The following is a 21,963-nucleotide window of genomic DNA, read 5'->3' as shown; positions in this document are numbered from 1 at the left end:
AGACCACCCACTAGAAAATTAGATGTCGGCGGTAGGAGCCAACTCTATGGAGGAAAGAAAGCAGACTGGCGTTGGCCCTTCAGACTGAGCCGTCGGTATGTGCTCGGCAGAGGGCGCTGTGAGTGGCTCAAGGCAGCTCTGTGGGGCGGGGCTACCTGTGGAGAATTTGGGCTGCCAAAAATAAATTGTAGCATAATTCAGGCTCTCTAACTCAAGGAGAGAAATTACATAAAGACAAATACGAAGAGTCACTCTTTAGACAGCAGCCAGAGTCTAAGGCGAAAACCTAAATGAGTATTTGGGTTGTATTTATAGATCATGTTGTATGGGAAAAGACCATTTTTAAAATATTAGAATCATATTTCACTTACCCTAAGAGAGGATACTAAAAGAGAACTTGATTGTAGGAATAGAAGGTTGGGATCTCAGTTAGCTCCTCATCTCATATATGATCAGATGAACAGAATCACTGGAAATACACTCCCTCCCTTCCTCTTTGCCTCTCTCTTTTCTATTCAACACACAGGTGAAATTGTCAATGTCTATGCATACATTAGACAACTCCCTCAGTAATTCCAAATTGTGTGAGAAGCAGAGGTCCCCACAGAGCATTAAAAGGGCACATAGAGAAAGACATTAAGTCCATGCAAGTCTTCAGGAAGGATGTCTGACCTTGGCATTGAAGAATGGATAGCATTTAGAGAGGAAGAGAGGTGGAGAGGGCAGTAAAACTAGAAGAGAATCTGGTCTCCACTCAACAGCCAGGATGTGTGACCATCCTCAAGGAGAAGGCCACTGCATAGGCCTCAGGAATACAGAATCTAAGCACTAAAGATCTTTAGAGGTCTTCTGAGGACAGCTTCCCCTGCCCATTTTCCTTAAGAGTCTCTTCTATGATATCCCTCGGTGTGGGAGGGAATCCACGGGGTACGGGCAAGAGCAGGCCTTTGATTCACCAGAGTGACTACGAACAAGAATTAAGCCTCCGTTTCCTCAGGGGCAAAAAGGGGACATTGACTTCCCTAGTACATAGGATTGCTATGAAGGCCAAATGGTTAGGATCACAGAGTTTGGAGCTACATGGGGCTAGCTGTGAGGATCCTACATAGGTAATTACCTTAATTTCACGGAGCCTCAGATCCTCTTCAGTAAAATGGTTGTAATAATATCTACCTGGTACAGTTGATATGAGGATTAACTAAACTAACAGATATATAAAATGCTTAGCCAAAGCATGGCTTCTAGTAAATATTAGTTATAATGGCTGAGAAAATGATACAGAAATAAATAAATAAATGAGATTTCGTCGTCTGAAAACTCATATGATTTGTTCCAAAAGAGTTGTTTGGGGAGATTGGCTAAATCGTGCAAACAAATGCAACAAAAGTCACGGGGACACTTGAACCGGCAAATTCCTTCATCTGCCGCGCCTGCAATCAGGCAAGCCCCGCCCCAGTCGCTGAAAGACCTCGCCCATCGCGTTTCCTCCCCGGCCCCGCCCCTCCTGCCTAGCTCCTGCTCCGCCCACCACAACGCGCGTGCGCAGGGTCGGCCGCCCGCGGAGGCAATGAGGGTTCTAGTACGCTGCTGCTGGGGGCCCCTGCCAGGCGGCGGCGGCAGCAGCGGCGGCGGCGGCGCGGGCAGGAGGCCGAGCCCTCAGTGGCGAACCCTGCTCGGCCTGAGCGGATCCTCTGGCGGGGAGGACGGCCGGGGCGCTCGAGTCCGCGAGAAGCCGCCTTGGCGGGTGCTCTTTTTCGGCACTGACCAGTTCGCCCGCGAAACGCTGCGGGCGCTGCAGGCCGCCAGGTACCGGGGCCAGGGATTGGGAGGCCCGGGGGTCGAGGACGCGGCTGTGGAGCCACTGCGGCCGGCCTCGAGGGTTTAGACTCCTAGTCGGGGAAAGCAGCTGCGCCGGAGGGGTGTGGGCCCAGATCTCGGCGTCTCCGGGCTCCCGGAAGGTGCTCGGTCAGCCCTTGGGCGCCCGCCTGGTCCTGTCCGGTCTACACGCCCGACTCCTTCCGCGCTCTGAGCGCCACCGGGCGCCCCGCGGTGCCAAGGCCGCGCTCGTTGCTTTACCTGCATCATCTCCGTCCAGTCCCACCACCTCCCTGCCCGTTTAGCATGTAAACCGTAGCCCAGAGAGGTTAAGAGATTGCCCAGGGTCATCAGCTGAGCAGGTTGGTACTAAAACGGGCTCTGACTTCAAAGACCTCCCCTTTCCACTTCTTCCTACTCACCTGATTTGTATCATCTAATCCTTTGGGCTTCTTCCCAGGCACAGGCATCCATCCCTCTGCACACGCTTGCCTCACGCCTTCGCTCCCCATCGCCTCCCTGTATACAACCGGATCCAGTTTTCTGAGACTGAAATGAAGACATAGTACAAAAACGAACTGTTTTCCTATGAATAAATTTATAAATCAGAACTCTTAGGTATACATTTAGTATTTCTAAAATTTAACAAATTGTGTTTCCTGGACAAAAATAATTGAGATCCAGCCTGTCCTGAAAGTCCATGGTATGTGGTGGCTATGCCCATATATCCTGCTCTGTCTCCTTTCCCCAGCCTCCATTTTTTATTTCCCCACTCCGTTTTTTCCTGATGCACCCTCACACTCATTTCTGTCATCTCCCTCCATCAAGTCTTCTCTACAAATACTTCCCAGCAGACCCTGATGTTGACTCATTCATGAATCCCCTTGTATTTCCCCCTTCACACACTCCCCTCTGTAACACACCCTGAAACACTTCCTTCACACATGTTCCCTTTGCACACCTCCGTAATACACTCTCTACATGCTACTTTCCGTGTATGGCCTCCTGCATCTCTCACTGCATGTATCCTGACGCTTCTGCTGATGCTTCACTTGGCAGCTCCAGTACTTCTGCACTTTTTCTTTTGGGCCCTCCTGTCTATTCCTTTTCTCATAAATCCTCAACATTTATGATGATGTACCTGCATGATGCAGTACCTGCTAAATAAATAAATAAACAGCCCCAGGCACTGGAATACTTTGCAGCAGGTTAAAAAAATGAGGTAGTGCTACATATAATGTCATGGAATGATGCCCATGGTGTGTGTGTATATATATATATATATATATATATATACACACACACACATATATATGTATATATATATTTTTTTAAGTATTGTTTGAATAACGTCGTTATAGTAAAAAATTCAAAAGATATAAAATGGAAAGTCAGTTCCTTCCATCTCTTTCTCCCAGTCCCCAGTTCTCTTCAAAGATAGCCACTGTTTTCAGTTTCCTGTTCTAGAAATGTTTGATGCATATACAAACAAATGTATATTTAACCCATTTTTTAAAAAGACTCACATAATAGCATACATAGTGTTAAGAGAAAAAAACAAAATGCAGGAGAGTATATATAATATTACAATTGTGTAAAATGTCTGTACTGTATATGTTTCTGCATGCACAGGAAATTTCTACAACCATAACAGTCCAAACAGTAGCCAGTAGCCACTTGTGGCTCTTTAAATTTAAAACAATTAAAATTAAATAAAAATAAAACTTTAGTCTCTCAGTTGCACTAGTTTTAATCATTTACCCTTAAATGCTTTCTTAATTTAATCATAAAAATGCCTTAGAAATGTGTGAAGTAGTTTAGCTTTCCGACATTTTCTTAACACTGTCACATTTTCTTCTAATCTTTCCATTTTAGGGAAAACAAAGGGGAAGAGTTAATTGAAAACTTGGAGGTGGTCACAGTTCCCTCCCCATCACCAAAAAGACTGCCGGTGAAGCAATATGCTATCCAATCTCAGCTTCCAGTGTATGAGTGGCCAGATGTGGGATCTGGAGAATATGATGTTGGAGTGGTAGCTTCATTTGGCCGGCTTTTGAGTGAGGCTCTTATTCTTAAATTTCCCTAGTAAGTTTTATTTGTAAGGAAAAACAGTGTAGAGACCTCGGTCTTTATATATGGATCTGGTATCTATAAAGTGCATTAACTTGAACTTAATTCTGCTTTCTTTAGTATTTTCTCTTAAAATAAAAGGTTTTATTAGTGGCATGAATTGTTAAAATGTGTGATACTCTTTATCACTATCTATGGGCTCTCACCCACCCTCATTTAAATTCCATATGTATGCTAATAACTGCCAGATGTGTCCCTCCAGTTCTCTCTCCCTGAACTCCAGGCCCCTGATACCCCCTGCCTCCTCCGCAGCTCTGCTTGGATGTCTGATAGGCACCTTACATGTAAGATGTCCAAAACAACATTCCTGAACTTTCACCCCAAAACCTGCTCCTTCCCAAAATCTTCATCTCAGTACATGGTAACTCCAGCCTTTAAGTTGCTCGGACCCAAAGCCTTGGCATTATTCTTAATTCCTTATCTCACACCACGCATCCAATCTATCAGGAAATCCTATTGGCTGTGCCTTTGAAATCTCTCTAGAATGTCTGATTCTCATCACTTCCTCTGCCACCACTCTTGGCTGTCATACTGCAGTAGCCTCCTAAGTGGTCTCCACTTTTGTCTTTGGCCCTCTCAGTCTTTTACCACCCAACACCAAAGTGATCCTTTTAAAACATAAGTCAGGTCATGTCACTCTGCTCAAAATTCTCTGGTGGTTTTCCATCTTGCTCAGAATACAAGTCAGGTCCTTATATTGGCCTGTGAGGGCAGAATTTTTTTTTTTTCTGTGTGGTTCACTGTTGCTTATATCCCCAGCACTTAGTGCCAGAACATGGATTGTGCTCAGTAAATATTTGTTGGAGGAATGAGACTGGGCTGAACAGTGGAATTTAGAATATATGTATACACATAGGCACTGTCAAGTGTATACTCATGCTGATGGAGACATTAAACTAATGACAGATGAGTAAATTATTAAAATTGCTCACTAATGGGTAAAAGGTGTATAGGGATAAACAGCAAAGGTGAATAAATCATTAGATGGGGATTTAAGAAGCTTGTCTTAGGAACTCTATATACAAACTAAGTGAAGTGAGGGTAATTATGTAACTAAGCTATACGTATAATTCACATCGTCCATGAGATGCTCGATTGGATTTGAGTGGTTTTTCTCATATAGTAAAAAACACATTTTTTGTCTTTAAAAACTCCCAGACATTGCGAGCTATGTCTCAAATTGCGAAGCTGGAACATCTTCAGAACAATGAATAGTTGTTCCTGCTCTTTTTTTAATTGAGTTTCATTGGTCTCTTATGGTAAGAAAGTTGAACTTAGCTCTGACTCCTGCTTCAGTTGGTATGAGACTAGATTTAACTGTTTTTCAACATTTCTGGGCAAGTTTAATGATGAAAAGTGCATATTAGTTTAGGTAGCAGTAAATTAAATGGTAAAAAGCCCACTTGCATACTAATTTCCTGCCTTTTCTAACTCAGTGGCATCTTGAATGTCCATCCCAGTTGCCTCCCGAGGTGGCGTGGTCCAGCCCCTATAATCCATACGGTCTTGCACGGAGACACAGTTGCTGGAGTAACGATTATGCAAATTAGACCTAAAAGGTAGAGCATATTTTCTTGAGACTTTTTGTGATGTTGAATGTTGATGTCAGTCTGCCTGGGGGGAAGTGGAGGTGGATGAGTGGGTACTAATCACTCTAATTTATTACTAATTTCTAACTCCTAATTTCTAATCAGGAGTTAGAAATTAGTAATAAATTAGAGTGTACTAGAGTACTAATTTCTCTAACTCCTGGGTTTCTTCCTGGTTTCTAACATAAACCACATGTGTTTTGGCATTTACACAGTGTCTCTTTAAACTTGTTAATTGAAATAAATTATTAACAACTGGATTTCTATAAACGATGTTGTGTAGATGAGAGATGGATTTTTGTATATTAGTTATGAATCTCTGTTCTGCTGGCTTTGGTTTCTATGGTCAAAAATTTTTTCGAACCTGAAGTAAGAATACATTGTATACCAATGTGTTATATAATTGTCTTAAATGTTTTTTAAAATTATACCTACAATCTAAGAAACAATTATTTTAAATTGTTTTAGGAGTGTATTATGCCTCTGCCTATTATCACCTAACGTCCCCATAGATAAGAAAAATTCACCAGTTCACAAGACCAAGTCAATATCTGGGATTTGCTTTAACTTACTTCAAAAAAAAAAAAAAAGGGGGGGGCAGATGAAACAAGAGTGGCGAAACTTTGGTAATTCTCAAATCTGGGCGATGTGTATATGGCAATTCCTTAGACTGTTCATTCTGTTTTTGGAATGTTTGTAACTTTTCATAATAAGCATTTTATTAAAGCTCATAGGTTAAAAATAGAGTTAACAGAACACAAAGTTAAGTATTTAAAACAAAATATATTTCTAATAAAAGCTGATGGCCAATATTTGCAGAGCTTGATATAAAATATTGAATATAAGACTTATGGGAATGCAAATACCCTTGCACCTACTTATAATCACTATTGATTATAATTCAGGCAAAACTCTTGTCCTTTGAGAAAGGAAATACAGGAAGGAATGATTGTAAATTCCTAGTTGTACTTCCTTGGAAAACATATTCTTTGCTCTGTACTTTCATTATATAATTAGAGATTTTTTTTGTACTATTTACTACTAATGATAGAATTATTTGTAGTTGCAATTAAATCCCTGATATGCAACCTTTTTCCTTTCTGAAATAATAAACCTAAAATCTAAATATAGGCCAGATTTTGCTCTCCCTTCTTTCTTTTTTTTTAATTTTATGGATTTTAATTTTTAAAATTTTAATGGCTTAGTAAAATGACTGTATTAGAATTTAATTTTGTTAAGCTCAAGTATTGACTCCATAAATGACCAGAAAATGGTACTTGAGAATAAAGCAGATGAAAATGCAGAGAATGGTGAAAAGTTAATGTGCTTAAACTATCTAGTTGATAGACTAAAGTGATATTAGTAACATGCTAATGTTGCTCTCCCTTCTTTCAGACTTACATTTCTCCCTTGCCAATGGCTAATAGTCACATTCATGGCCACCGTTAAACTATCCTTGTGGGGGAATTTCCTGGCCTTCCAGTGGTTAGGACTCTGCACTTCCACTGCAGCGGGCCCGGGTTCGATCCCTGGTCAGGGAACTAAGATCCCATAAGCTGCACTGTGTGGCCTAAAAAAACAAAACAAAACAAAACCCACCTGAACGAACAAAAAAACTATCCTTGTGGTATATAAACATTCATGTAGACAAACATATTGACCTTAAGAAATAGTCAGTAATCATGTTATTATTTGCTTTTGATTTTTTGGTAGGTTTGATGTAGGCCCAATTCTCAAACAGGAAACGGTTCCTGTACCACCCAAGAGCACCACAAAGGATTTGGAAGCAGTGCTGTCAAGACTGGGTGCCAACATGGTACAGTTTTCCAATATCCCCCTGCTTATTTCCTAAGTGGTTATGATGAAAAGAACAATTTTATGATGTGTGATTCTAAGCTTCTCTTTAAAAAGTGGTTTCTATCCCTGGCTTCCTAAAAATTAGCATGGCTTTTGTGATCTTATGTTAGTCTTTGAGAATTTACACAGAGTATATACTTAATCAAAGCTTTTGAATGAAATATGTGATTTTATATGGTCTGTTACATTTCATGGTGAGGCTTTTAGACTATTCTTCCCATTTTCACTCTCCTTAGTCTCATAGACGTACCATTCACCCCTGTCGAACTGAACTAACATCATTTCCTAAGTAAGTCTCTGTTTTCCTCCCACTTCTGTCCCTGTGTTCCAGTCATTTGCATCTGTACCATTGGAATTCTGCTGACCCCCTAGCTGTGAATGAACTCTGAGACTTTTTTTTGAGTCTGCATACAATAGGGTGTGAATAAAGGTTTAATGACCCAATTAATGATTTTCATCTGAACTAAATTTTCTGTAGAGGAACCCCCCTCCACCCCACCCCACCCCCCGCTGTATAGATGATGCTTCCCATTCTAGGCACTCACCTCGGAAATTCTGTTATTATAGTGTCTGTCGTTTATTGAGCACTGGCTTGTGTGCCAAGACTGTTTTAGATACTTTCATAGACTTATTTTTTTTTTACCTTCTCAAGAAACCTTTGAGGTAGCTATTGCTTTCACCTGTTTTATAGATAATGACATTGAAGGCCACAGACAAGTAAAATAACTTTTCCACAGTGACACAGCTAGCAGGTGGTAGAACTGGGATTTGAACCCAGAACTATGTGACTCCAGAGTACGAAGTCCCCACTGCCTTCCTTCAGAGTGAGAGTGAGAGTGTGGATGGCCAAGCACCGGCTGTTCTGATAGCCAGTCGAGGCTCAGTATTCTCTGGAAGGAAATCAATGACCTGTACTCTACAGAGAGCAACATCTCCACTGAAACTCCACCAAGTAGATGGATCCTCACAGCTTAAGCCAATTTACTGCTTTACCCTGCCACACAGCTCTTAAAGCTGTAATTTCATGGTACTGAATTGTAATGTATTTCTGCTTTCGTTCTTTTCATCCTGAATATACTCTCTTTTTTTTTAAGCTTATTTCAGTTTTGAAAACTTTGCCTGACAGTTTGAACAATGGAAGGCAGCAGCCAGCCGAGGGGGTGACACATGGTAAGTGCAGACGGCAGAGACTCTTACATGTTTCCTAAGGTTTTGTTTGTTGTGATGGCACCTGAACACTGTGGCTTCCTCACTTGCAAGTTTCCCTTAATTTTGACTAAAGATTCAATGTCCACTTGCATGTCCTTTTCCAGAGAATGATTGGTAAGGGGTCTCTCTCCCTCTTCACATTTAGCCTTATGAAAGATTAGAACCATTTTCTCTATTCTTTATATTGAAAAGTACCAAACACAAAGGTAAGTTGAAAGAGAGTGAATACCTGTTTAACCCAGAGTCAACAATTATTAATGTTTGGCCATATTTTCTTTATATATGTGTTTATGTAGCATATATATTTTAATTTTTGCTATACCATTTGGAAGTATGCATCATGACCTTTCATCCCTAAATATTTCAACATGCATCTCCTAGGAAAAATGAACAGTTCCCTAATAGCATCGAATAGCCAGTCCATATTTAAATTTTCCTGACACTCTAAAAACATATTGTATAGCTGTATATTTTTTCAAACTAGGATCCAATTATAATTAGTCGTATGTCTCTTTAGTCTCATTAGAGTAATTCCTCCACTATTTTTTTCCCTCCATGTCATTAACTTTTTGAAGAGACCAGGCCAATTGTCTCTTTCCTTCCAGTGTTGTTTAATGTATTTTTCTAGCCCTTAAAGTTCCTGTAAATCGGAAGTTCTAAAGGCTTGATGAGATTCGGGCTTAAAGTTTGTGGAAAGAGTATTTCATAGATGATACTGCGTTCCAGTGATATTTGTTTCAGTTTGTTTTTTAACCTTAAGGGTTGCTTTTTATTTTTATTTATGATGTAATTTTTTTTCTTGACTATGTAAGACATTTACACGACTCGAAAGTTAAAACTGTTTAAAGGATCTACTCGGAGAAGCCCCCGCCTCCGTCCCCTACAGTCTTAGGGAGTCATATCAGTAAGCCATAATACCAGGTTGCATCAAGGCTAGTGAAGCTAAATTTGATCACTTGGTGGAGGTGGTGACCACCAGATCTTTCCAGTGTAAAGATGTGTTTCTCCCTTTGCAAATGGCAGGTAATCCCTGCGGTAATACTTTGGCACTATGCAAATATCCGGTTCCCCACTAGCCTTTCACGTAACAATTTTAGCATGGATTGATGCTCCTTCCCTGAATGAATTATTTCAATGAAAATCAAAATGGTTATTTTCCAATTCCTTTTATATTTAATAGTTGGCATTGTTCTGTAAAGAAGAGCTTTTCCTTATTAATTGCGGATGAATTTTAATTCATCCTAAAATGGCAGGATAAATGCTTAATTCTTTCTCTAATTATCAATTTTTAAAATAGGGAGTTGGTGCCATAGTCACCTTCAATTATGGTGGCGAGTGAGTTTTTTTAGTCATTTGACTTGTGGATTTTTATTTACTGTGTTTTATAGTTAATTACATTCATAATGCTTTGTGCTGTTCAGGTTGTCCCAAATTTAGCTAGAGGTAGCCTCTTAAAGTTGGCTCCTGAATCCTTTTGATATCCCTCCACCCCCAGCTAGTTTTTGAGCTCTTCCTTGTTTCTATCGCAAAATGTCCCAGGCTCACCTTGTAAATTCTCTGTCCCATGTTGGAATCAGCCACCTCTCCCTTGTTTATTTTAGTTGAGGGATAGTATTTAGAAACCGTCTAATACAATGATGTGTTCCAAAATGAAGTGTTAGTGGTGAAGGGTAGGCATTATATTTTTTAAAAATGTTTGAGTTCAGGGACTTCCCTGGCTGTCCAGTGGTTAAGACTTCACGTTCCAATGCAGAGGGTGCAGGTTCCATCCCTGGTTGGGGGATCCCACATGCCTCAGGGCCAAAAAAACAAAACATAAAACAGAAGCAGTATTGTAACAAATTCAGTAAAGCCTTTAAAAAAATATATTTGAGCTCATATTGTTTCTGATTCAAATTTTAAAGTACAGCGTTTTTCTGGTATTTTCTCTTACACAGAAAATCTTTTTTAAATCAATGCTGACCTGTTTTTTATTTGCTGTGCATAAAATAATTTTAAGATTACAACACCAATATCACTACAGAAAGTGTAACTACTAAGTGAGAGTTAATATTTTTCTGCAGTTTTTTTTTTCCTGCAGTTTTTAAAAATATATTCTACGAAGGGTATATAGTCAGAGTACTGTGTTCAAAACTTACTGGAGATAATTATTTTTTCCATGTGGTTTTGTTATCTAGTTTGATATATAGTTAAGTTCCTTTGTTTCAGTTTGTTTTTAATTTTCAGGGTTGCATTTTCCTCTTTACAACTAATTATTATTATTATTATTTGCGGCACGCGGGCCTCTCACTGTTGTGGCCTCTCCCGTTGAGAAGCACAGGCTCCGGACGCACAGGCTCAGCAGCCATGGCTCACGGGCGCAGCCACTCCGCAGCATGTGGGATCTTCCCGGACCAGGGCTCGAACCTGTGTCCCCTGCATCAGCAGGCGGACTCTCAACCACTGCGCCACCAGGAAAGCCCTGAAGAGCTTTTCATATGTTTAAGGACTATTTGCATTTCTTTTTTTCTGAGAAGGGTCTGTTATATCTTTTGCCCATTTTTCTATCTGGTTTTTGGTCTTTTCTGTCTCAGTTTTTAGGAGTACTTTGTGTAATAGATATAAATAAACCTATATAATAGATACAAAGTACTCCTAAATATAATATAAATATATATAACACATATATAGTAATTACATATAAATATTTATATTTATTATAGATATATCTCTCATGGAATATATATAAACAGATATAAAGTACTGTGATATAAGTTGCAAATAACTTGTTTGTCATTTGTTTTTTGGCTTGATTTATGACACTTCTTTTTGTCTTACAAAAGTTTAATTTTTTGTAGTCACATTTATCATTCTTTAATTGCTTCTGGATTTTGAGTCATAGAAGAACTTTTTCTATTCCTAGGTTATAAAGAAATTTACCCATGTTTTCTTCTAGTACTTTTATTTACTATGTATGTATGTGTATACCTTATATTATGGAAAATTTAAAACATGCAAAAGTTGAGAAAATAATATAATGAATTCTCTTGTATCTGTCATTCAGTATCAGTAATTAACAATTTATGGTCACTGATCTGATATTCATTCTTGCTATTGGCTTTATCTTATAGCCCCTAAGATTTCTGCTGCTACCAGCTGTATAAAATGGGAGGAACAAACTTCAGAGCAAATATTCAGACTTCATCGTGCCATTGGAAATATAGTAAGTTGGAAGTCAAATTGCAGTTTTACCTAATTGTGTGTGTGAGTGTGTGTGTGTGTGTGTGTGTGTAATTTACTTTTGAAATATTTTAATTTAGGAATAAATCTCATAAACAAAACCAAAGGATCCTGAAGTTCATTTATTTTTAAATAACTATTTTTTGGTTCTTTTGAAGCTAGGGGCAGGACAGGAATAAAGACACAGTAGAGAATGGACTTGAGGACAAGGGGAGGGGGACAGGTAAGCTGGGAGGAAGTGAGAGAGTAGCATTGACATATATACAACACCAAATGTAAAATAGATAGCTAGTGGGAAGCAGCTTCATGGCACAGGGAGATCTGCTCTGTGCTTTGCGACCACTAGGAGGGGTGGGATAAGGAGGGTGGGAGGGAGATGCAAGAGGGAGGTGATATGGGGATATACATGTGCATATAGCTGATTCATTTTGTTATGCAGCAGAAACTAACACAACATTGTAAAGCAATTATACTCCAATAAAGATGTTAAAAAAAGAAACTATTTTTTATTGGGATAAAATATATATAACATAAAATTTACCATTTAAACCATTTTTAAGTGTATACTTCAGTGACATTAAGTACATTTACATTGTTATGCAACCATCACCAGTATCCATTTCCAGAACTTTTTCATCATCTCAAACTGAAACTCTATACCCATTAAATAACAACTCCTCATTCCCCCTGCCCCACAGTCCCTGGTAATCACTATTCTACTTCCTGTCTCTATGAATCTGCCTTTTATAGGTACCTCATATAAGTGGAATCATACAATATTTATCCTTCTGTGTCTGGCTTATCTCACCTAGCATAATGTTTTCAAGTTTCATTCATGTTGTACCATGTATCAGAATGTCATTCCTTTTTTAGTCTGAATAATATTCCATTGTATGTATGTAGCACATTTTGTTTATGCATTTGTCTATCAATGGACATTGTCTATCAATGGACATTTCTACCTTTTAGCTAATGTGAATAATGCTTCATGAACTTGGGTGTACACATATCTGAGTCCCTGTTTCAATTCTTTTGAATATATGACATTCATTTTTTAAATATTCTTTAAACTTCAAGTTTTCATAGGGGCCTTAGAATTCACAAGGTACTTTAAACTAGATATTTTGCCATCTCCCATAGCCAAATTTTATTATCCTGTTTCATAGATGAGGAGAATGAAAATGAAGTGACTAACTTCGGGTGCCCAGTCTCTGAATAATGAACCTAAATCTTCTAACTCCTAGTCCAATGCTTTTACTAGTATGTCTTTCTGCCTTTGGCCCATTTTTTACAACTGAATTCTTAAATCCTTGATTTTCACATATGGCATATAAAATCTAGTTGTAATAACTTGTTAAAATATCTGAATTAAATTCTCAGTTCTTTGACAAATTTATTGGGGTTTTTTTCCCTTCATTTTGATAGCATCTTATGTTGTTGGAACTCTGAGTCTACCAAGTGTGGGGTTTTTAATGGACCTCCTCTGTAGGTTAAAATGGAGAACTGCCATTGAATATCTGTAGCATGCCAGGTTCTTCGGTGAGGATTACAGCCTCCTGTTATGGGTATTATCCCATTTTAAGTTGATGAAATTGAGGCTTAAAGAAGATACTCAGTGAATGGCTGTTGAATGTTGCTCAAGGTCACATTGCTAGTTAGTGAGAGTCAGGTTTTGAACCAGATCTGCCTGACGTCAAACCCTGTACTTTCCCCACTGTAAGAGAACGGCATAGGGCAAGGAACATTGACTTTAGAGCCAGACGGAGCAGGGTTCCATCTTCTCTCTGCTACTTCCTAGCTTTGTAGACTTGAGAAGGTTATTTAATCTCTGAGCTTTAGTTAATTCATTTGAAAATTAGAATGATATAATGTATATAAAGCATCTAGTACAGTATCTGAGTAGGTACTCACTAACTGATATCTGCTCTTATTCATTCATTAAACAAAATATTTATTGAAAGCCTATTATATGTCAGGCATTGTTCTAGGTATTAGAGGTGATGTGAGAAGATGGAAACAAATAAATAAATAAGAAAAATATCAGAAGGTGTGATAAGCTCTTTGATGAAAATTAAAATAACGTGATAGATTAACTGGTGGCTATTTTAGCCTGAATATCTAAATGGGGACGGCCACTTTGAACTGACATTTAAGCTGAGGTCGGAAAGACAATAAGGAGCAAGTCATGCCAAGGTCAGGAAAAGACCATTCCAGGCAGAGGGAGCAGCTAGTACAAAAGTCAAGTAAGCTAAACCAGATAAAGATCTTACAAGAAAAGAAAACTACAAATCAATAGCCCTTATTAATATAGAGGCAAAAATCCTTAACAGAATTAGCAAAGTGAATCAAACAACATGTAGAAAAGGATTATACACTATGACCAAGTGGGATGTAGCCCAGGAATGTAAGGCTGGTTCAACATACAAAAATCAATCCACGTAATATACCATATTAATAGAATAAAGGACAAAAGCCACATAATTATCTCAGTAGGTGCAGAAACAGCATTTGAAAAATCCAGTACCTTTTCATGATAAAAATGTTCAACAAACTAAGAATAGATGGGAACTTCCTCAACCTGATGAAGAATATCTACAAAAAAATCCAAATCTAACATCATATTTGATGGCGAAAGATTGAAAGTGTTCCCTCTAAGATCAGGAACAAGACCAAGATGTCCACTCTCACCACTTCTATTCAACATTGTACTGGAGGTTATAGCCGGGGTGATTAGGCAAGAAAAAAGGAACAATGTAAAACTATATTTGCAGATGGTGTAATCTTATATACAGAAAATTATAAATAATTCCACCCCCCAAAACTAATAGGGCTAATAAACAGTAAAGAAGACCTAAGTAAATGGAAGGGCCTCTGTGTTTATGGATTAGAAGACTTAATATTGTTAAGATGGCACTATTCCCCAAATTGATCTACAGACTGAACACCATTCCTATAAAATTCCTAGTTGACTTCTTTGCAGAAATTGACAGGCTTATCCTAAAATTCGTATGGAATCCCAAGAGGCCCAGAATAGACAGAAAATCTTGAAAAAGAAGAGCGAAGTTCCAATTTCAAAGTTCCTATGAAATCAGGACGCATAGTTCCTGTAATCAAGGCAGTGTGATACTGACAAAGCTCAGTGGGATAGAATTCAGAGTCCAGAAATAAACCCATACATTTATGGTCACTTGATTTTTGATAAGGGTGCCAAGGCAATTTGATGGGGAAAGAAGAATCTTTTTACCACATGGTGCTTGGACACCTGGATATCCACAATCAGAAGAAATGGATTTGGATCCCTACCTCATACCACATATAAAAATGAACTCTAAATGGATCAGAAACCTAAATGTAAGAGCTGAAACTATGAAAACTCTTGGAAGAAGATATAGGGGCATATCTTCATGACCTTGAAGTAGGCAGTGGTTCTTAGATATAATGCCTGAAGCATAAGCAACGAACTAAAAATAGAGATGTTGGACTTCAAAATTTAAAACCGTTGGGCTTCAAAGAACACTAACAAGAAAATGAAAAGACAACCTACATAATAAATGAAGATATTTGCAAATCATATATCTGATGAGGGTCTAGTATCCAGAGTATATAAAGAACTTTTATAGCAAAAAGATAAATAACATGATTAGAAAATCAGCAAAGGATCTACATAGACATTTATCCTAAGAAAATATATAAATGGCCACTACGCATATGGAAAGATAATTTCATTTGTCATTAGGGAAATGCAAATCAAAACTATACTGAGATACCACTTCACAGTCACTAGGATTACTGTGATTTTTAAAAACAGACAATAACAAGTGTTGACAGGGATATGGAGAAATTTGGAACCCTCATTCATTGTTGGTAGAAATGTAAAATGGGGCAGCTGCTTTAGAAAACAGTTTGACAGTTCCCCAAAAAGTTAAACACTGCATAATAATTCTGATCTTCTGCAATTCACCTTTCCTCTCCACTGAGAAATTCTTGTGCTACAACAGAAGGAGTTCCTATCTTGGAGCCAGAAGGTGAAATTTGATTCCTAGAGTTGGCATGTATTAACCAAGAGCAAGATCCTTATCTTCCCTGAACTTCCGCTTTTCTATCTCTAAAATGGGGTTAATGACCTGGTCCACAACTGTCAAGATCAAAGGAGATAAACTGTGAATTTAAATCCACGCCAACATATGATTTTGACAGTAATGACAGTGGGCACAGAAATGACTGTTTTCTTACCATCACTTTCCTTTCTTCAGTGCTCTGATGATAAGGTGAAGATGAGCTTTACCTCAAGAACAAGAAGGGGATATTCTGATTCTATACCTATCATATTTATAGTTCTCAGTAAATATAAACATTTTTCAAACAGTAATTATGTTTCAGAAGTATTTTGAGTTCTTTGAAAGAAAAAAGTTGCACACATGAAAGTCATTTCATAACTTTTATTAGAAGCAGATGAAAGAAAAACAAGCAAATTATAGAAGAGGATATTTTACCAAAGTATGACATATATAAGGTTGTGAATACTTTTCTTCAAATTTACTTAATTCTGATTTCTTTAATTCTCTGATTAATCGTTCACATCTTTGAAATAACCTAACTGTTCTGAAAGTAAAATGTCCTCTTTAGAGAATGTCATCAAAAGAGCACTGAGCTGAGAATGAGAAAGCATAGCTTCTGATCCTTGGCTCTGCCACTAACTAGCTGTGTCACCTTGGGAAAACAGCTGCATTTCTCTGGGCCTCACTATCCTCGTCTATGAAATAGAGGAGTGAACTGCAGTCTGAAAATCTGTTTCTTTACTTCAGAAATTTGAGAGAACTTATTTCCTGGTGTGTATTAATTTCTGTTAGCCTATTTAAATCAAAATGTAATAAAGGTAGCATTTCACACTGAGTGGAAGGGTGAGATGGATTATTCAATAAATAGTGTTGGGACAGCTGGTCAGCCTTTAAAAGGGGGAACCCTCAAGTCTCACCTTTTCAAATCAAAATAAAATCTAGATGGATCAAGGATTTAAGTGTTTTCAAAAAATGAAACCACAAAGAACTGGGAAAAAGAACAGTTGAATAATTTTATAATATTTGATAAACGTGGATAGGGCTTTTTAAGCATGACATGAACCAATGAAGTCATGAGAGAAAAGAGTGATAAATATTACTCCATAAAATTAAAAAATTATGCATGGAAAAAAATTACCCAATATTTAAAGTCAACAAACTAGAAAAATATTCATAATACATCTGAGAACTAAAGGGCTAATTTCCTAAAAATATAAAAGCCTTTCACAAATTAATAAGAAAGAGATGAATAACTCAGATTTTGTTGTTGTTGTTTTTGTTGTTTTTTTTTTAATGGGCAAAGGGCATAAATAGGCCTAAGAAATAAATAAAATGTGCAGGTAGATATGGACTGCTCCTCAGCCTCACTAATAATAAACAGCAATAGACTGTCATTTTTCTTCTCTTATCAAGGCAGTTTAACAATAAAATGTTGATACTCTTTAACCCTGATGGTCCACTTAAAAAACAACTATTCTCCAGAAATATAAAAGTCCTCAAAGATATATCTACCAGGCTATTTATCACATTTAAAATTTTTCATAATTTTGTAATGTGTTATGAAATATCCATCATAAAGGCATTTGTTGCATAAATTATGGTACATTTTATAAAATGGAATACTGTGCAGCAGATTAAAGAGTGAAATAGATAAGTGTGTACTGATGAAAATTTGTCCACAGTTTATGGTTAAGTAAAAAAAGTTCCTTGTCAAACAGTATGTTCTAGATTTTTGTGATAATTATATTTGTAGGAGAAATACAAGGATATACACATTGAACTATTAGCAGTGGTTACCTCTGGGGATGGGAGTACAGAATACTTTCACATTCTAATTTTTTTTTAATATAGTTGTTGTAATGGTTGCATTTTTTAAAATGAGCATGATTTTTAACTAGAAGTATTAATGAAGATATAAACATTGATTTTAAAATAGTGTTTAATTTTAAGATCTAATGAATCCTGGAGGCTGATGTAGAGGGTCATGTTATGTTCTATTCTGTAAGGTTTAGAGACTGAGTTCCCAATTCCTCTGTAATTGGGAGAGAAGTCAGACCGGATTAACACAAAATAGTAGTTGAAAAGGGTTTCAGGGTTGAGTGTATTTATTTATCATCCTTCTTTCATTTTGTTTGCAGATTCCGTTGCAGACACTCTGGATGAATAGTACCATTAAACTCCTGGATGTGGTAGAAGTCAATAGTTCAGTCCTCACTGGTACTTATTTTTGAATAGCTGACATGGAAAATGTTTTCAGTATAGTCTATTTGAAAATGTGTCTGTTTTTTTCCATAGGTCCCATTTACTAAAAATAAGGATTCTTTTAGCTTGTTTCAGTTCAATAATGGTAATACTTTACATTCATTTATAGTCTTATTCTTTACAGTGTCCATTCACGTGTATTTTCTCTTCTGATCATCATAAGAACCTGAGAAGTAGGCAGATCAGTGTTACTATCCCATTTTAAGCTCTGTGATTCCCTATATTAAGGTTTTCAGGGAATGCAGAGTTCCTAGGTTGATTTTATTCTGGTGAATATCATAATGAAAATCTCTGGGCACCCCAGTGAGAATCTTAGGCCAGGGTGTAGCATTTCATGACCCTGGTCCATTCAGAGGCCCATCAGTGCCCTCCCATTCTGGTGGACTGAAGGAATGTGAGCCACAAAGGCAGAGAGTTCCCCAGAAATCTGGGAATTGGGACTTGTTTAGTCATGGATGGAAGGGCCAGCTTAGATCCTAAGTCTCCTGTATGTCTCTCCACTGGTAGCTAGTTATTTCCCCCAAATGGTCAAAACTTCTAGATTCAACATTTTAGGTTGATCTCTGGGACACTGGGTAAAGGACTCATAGCTTCTTGTGTATATGGAAAGCTTCCCTTTGGGTTCAAGATACACACAGAGCACCACAGCTCTATCGTAAGTTTTAGATTACAAAGTCAGGGCGTCAGCAGATGTGTACCCTCCGATATTAGTACTGTCTTGCAGAATGTTTTTTGATTTTTAAGAAGCATCGTGAAGTTGCATAATTATTTATTCTCTCTCTCATATCCCTCTTTTCCCCTCCCCTGTCTTTAGATCCAAAATTAACAGGACAGGCTGTTATTCCAGGATCAGTAATATACCACAGACAGTCACAAATACTGCTGGTTTGTTGCAAGGTACATTTTCCTTTAGTTTCACATTATCACACTTGTTTTACTGAGTTTATAGTTGGTATCATTTGTCATTTTGAGCTGAGACTTCACTCAACTGCCTGCCCATCAGATTGAGCCAATGGACAGTTTAATTTTCTTAAGAAATAGTAGAATCTCTAGTATAATTTTTTTCAAGAGATGAAGTTTTACCAAGGCGTTATTATTACTCAGACCATGAAAGAAGATTCAGTAACTTTAGTTCTTTCTCAAAAGAAACTTGTATATTCTTAGTAATCCAATTTAATTAACAAGTCATCTTGTTAATAGGACTATCACAAAAAAATAGTAATGTCAGAGTATCTCACTGAACTACAACAGTGCCTGTATCCTACTTGCTTCTACTGTTTAATGTGGCTAGAGAGGAGATTTCTTAACTATTTAAAATGACTTTGAAACCATTATCATTTTTAAGACAATGGCATTATCCTGAGAAGTGTTCCATGTTCCTTCCATTTCCTGAGTATTTTCCTTCATGTGGTATTTATGTGCAATGTTCCATGCTCAAGAAAGAGTATTTAAAATGTGTGATAGATTGATCTGACCTACACAAGACTGTAGATACAGAATGCCTACAGCAACCTCTCTTCAACTTATTCTGGAATAGCACTGGGTGCATACGTCTGGGTCTGTATACATCTATACTGCAAATCCATAGTTTGCTCTCATAGAAGAAGTGGGTTGTCTCAACATGTGAGTTTAAGTCCCACCAGTTATGTCACCTTGGACAAATCACTCACACTCTCTGGGCATCAGTTTTCTCTTGTAAAATCAGTTTTCTCTGGGGATAATATTGGATCTGCCTACTTTTTAGAGTGCTTGTATTTTGACAGCCAGTAACAATAAGATACATGCACATACTCTGAAAACTGTCAAGCACCACACAAATACAACGTACCTTTTTATTCTTCCCTGTCTATGTTTAAATAGATTTAAGTAGGTCTATACATTTGTTATCACTCCTCGGTAATAAACTTTTAGAGTCAAAGAATCGTATATGTTACTTAGTGCTGTTTGTAGCCTGGCATTTAGTAAAGATTTGTTGGTTTATTTTTTTCATGATAAAAATTTTATAAACTAAAATTTACCACCAGTTTTGCCAGCACCGCGTATTCACTATTTGTCTTTTGCCCTTTAGGATGGCTGGATTGGTGTTCGATCAGTGATGCTCAAGAAAACACTAACAGCTACTGATTTCTACAATGGATATTTACATCCCTGGTACCAAAAAAATTCCCTGGCTCAACCAAGCCAGTGCAGATTTCAGACTCTCAGACTTCCACTGAAGAAGAAGCAGGAAAAAAAAATTGTTGCTATGCAATAGTGCACCAAGTAGGAAGAAGATGGACAAGTACCTACTACATATTTGTAATTTGTTAAAAGCCTTATTTACAAGGAATTACCTTGACTTTCAGAGAAGATGACACTGTTGGAAGGAAAGGTTATTGTCAAAAAGATGAATTACCTCACTTTCCACTTTTCATTTAACAGTAGTTAAAAACAGCTTTTTCTATTTCAATAACAAAAGAAACTTGAAATTAAATTTTTATTTATAATATCAGATTCATGGAGATTGTATCCTTCCCTAAGAGCAAGTACAACTAACTGTTATGTGTATATACTGAAGAGAGGTTCTTTTAAAAAGTGCATCTATTAAATTTTAAAAATCATGTGTCCCCATTGACTGTTACCATTTCAGTAGTATTTAATCTGCATTTTGGATTTCCAACAAGGAGTAAAGTCAGCTCTTTAAATTTAGCTACCATCTAGTTCTCACCAAGTCATAAACATTCATAATGTGTAATAATCTGTGTCACATTGGTCTGTCCAATAAATTCAGATTTTACATCTAGATTTTCTTAAAGTACGAATACAGTAACATTCTTCAACGTATTTGTGCAGTAAAGGTTATTGAGCATCTGGTCTGTGCAAACTCATCTCCGTCTCCAGGAGAGTCAGGCACTTCTGGAGGAGGAAGGAGGTGCAGTGGCCAGCTGTTGAATTTTTTAATATCTTTACATAATCAGCTTTTCCTGCCTAGATTCTATCAGTTAAAATCTTTCTGCAATCATTAATTCGTCCATTCAACAACATTTATTGATAGCGTGATCAGATAATTGGTCATCTAAATTAGGACATGGTCATGAGTAAAAAGAAGCAGGTTATATTAATTATTTCTGGACAACAGGCATAAACAGGACTCTCCCAGGCAAACCAGGTTGTGTAAACATCCTATTTATTGAACACTTGCAGTGTACCCAGACTTTATGCTGATTGCTGGAGATTCAGAGATTAAATAATATTTGGTGTGTTCAATCTCCTGGGGAGGCAAGCATAAGCAAATATAATACTGTTATAAATGCCATAATGAAGGTATAGTGGAAGCAGTAAGTCACCCTCAAGGGAGTCATTAGAGGCTTCCCAGAGGAGGCAAAGCTGAATCTGAGGTTCCAAATGATGAGTTCATTATGCAGACTAAGGCCTGGAAGAAGATTCTAGCATGTGCAGAGGAACAGAGGCATACAAGAACACTATCCCATAGGGGGTTGGTAACGTGGTTCTTAAACTGGGAACATGATTGCCTTTTATTATCATTCTTTAAACCATAAATCTGCTATGCCCTCCTCCGCGTATGAGCTAGTTATACACTTACGTAAGTGTATATGTAGATGGCTTGGAGAACGCTAACGGTGGATCATGGAAGAGAAACAAATGGCATGTTAAACACAGGAAAAAAGAGCTGTGTTTTAAAGAAACTGGAAGAATTGATAGAAATGGAGTAGGACGATGGAAATGAGTCTGGAAGACCAGATCATGGAGGGCTTGAAGACCATGAGAATTTGGACCTTTGTCTTGTAGTGCAATAGACAATCAAGGAAGTGACACGACTACAG

At 37.7% G+C, this 21,963-nt stretch overlaps 1 protein-coding gene across 1 annotated transcript; it reads left to right on the top strand.

Moving 5' to 3' along the window:
• Nucleotides 1-1,567: 1,567 nt before the first annotated feature.
• MTFMT (mitochondrial methionyl-tRNA formyltransferase) lies at nucleotides 1,568-20,827 on the top strand (the record flags this gene model as incomplete). The annotated part of the gene is made up of 9 exons (XM_082647732.1): nucleotides 1,568-1,806; nucleotides 3,691-3,900; nucleotides 5,382-5,504; nucleotides 7,248-7,350; nucleotides 8,486-8,561; nucleotides 11,711-11,802; nucleotides 18,016-18,094; nucleotides 18,954-19,036; nucleotides 20,208-20,827. The coding sequence occupies 9 exons, from the start codon at nucleotides 1,568-1,570 to the stop codon at nucleotides 20,391-20,393; spliced, it is 1,191 nt and encodes a 396-aa protein (XP_082503858.1). The 3' UTR covers nucleotides 20,394-20,827.
• Nucleotides 20,828-21,963: the final 1,136 nt, after the last annotated feature.

This window comes from Grampus griseus, assembly GCF_964374135.1.
Source record: "Grampus griseus genome assembly, chromosome: 2".
NCBI lineage: Eukaryota > Metazoa > Chordata > Mammalia > Artiodactyla > Delphinidae > Grampus > Grampus griseus.
The sequence above is the reverse complement of the archived record's forward strand: the minus strand, read 5'-3'. Positions and strand labels throughout refer to the sequence as shown.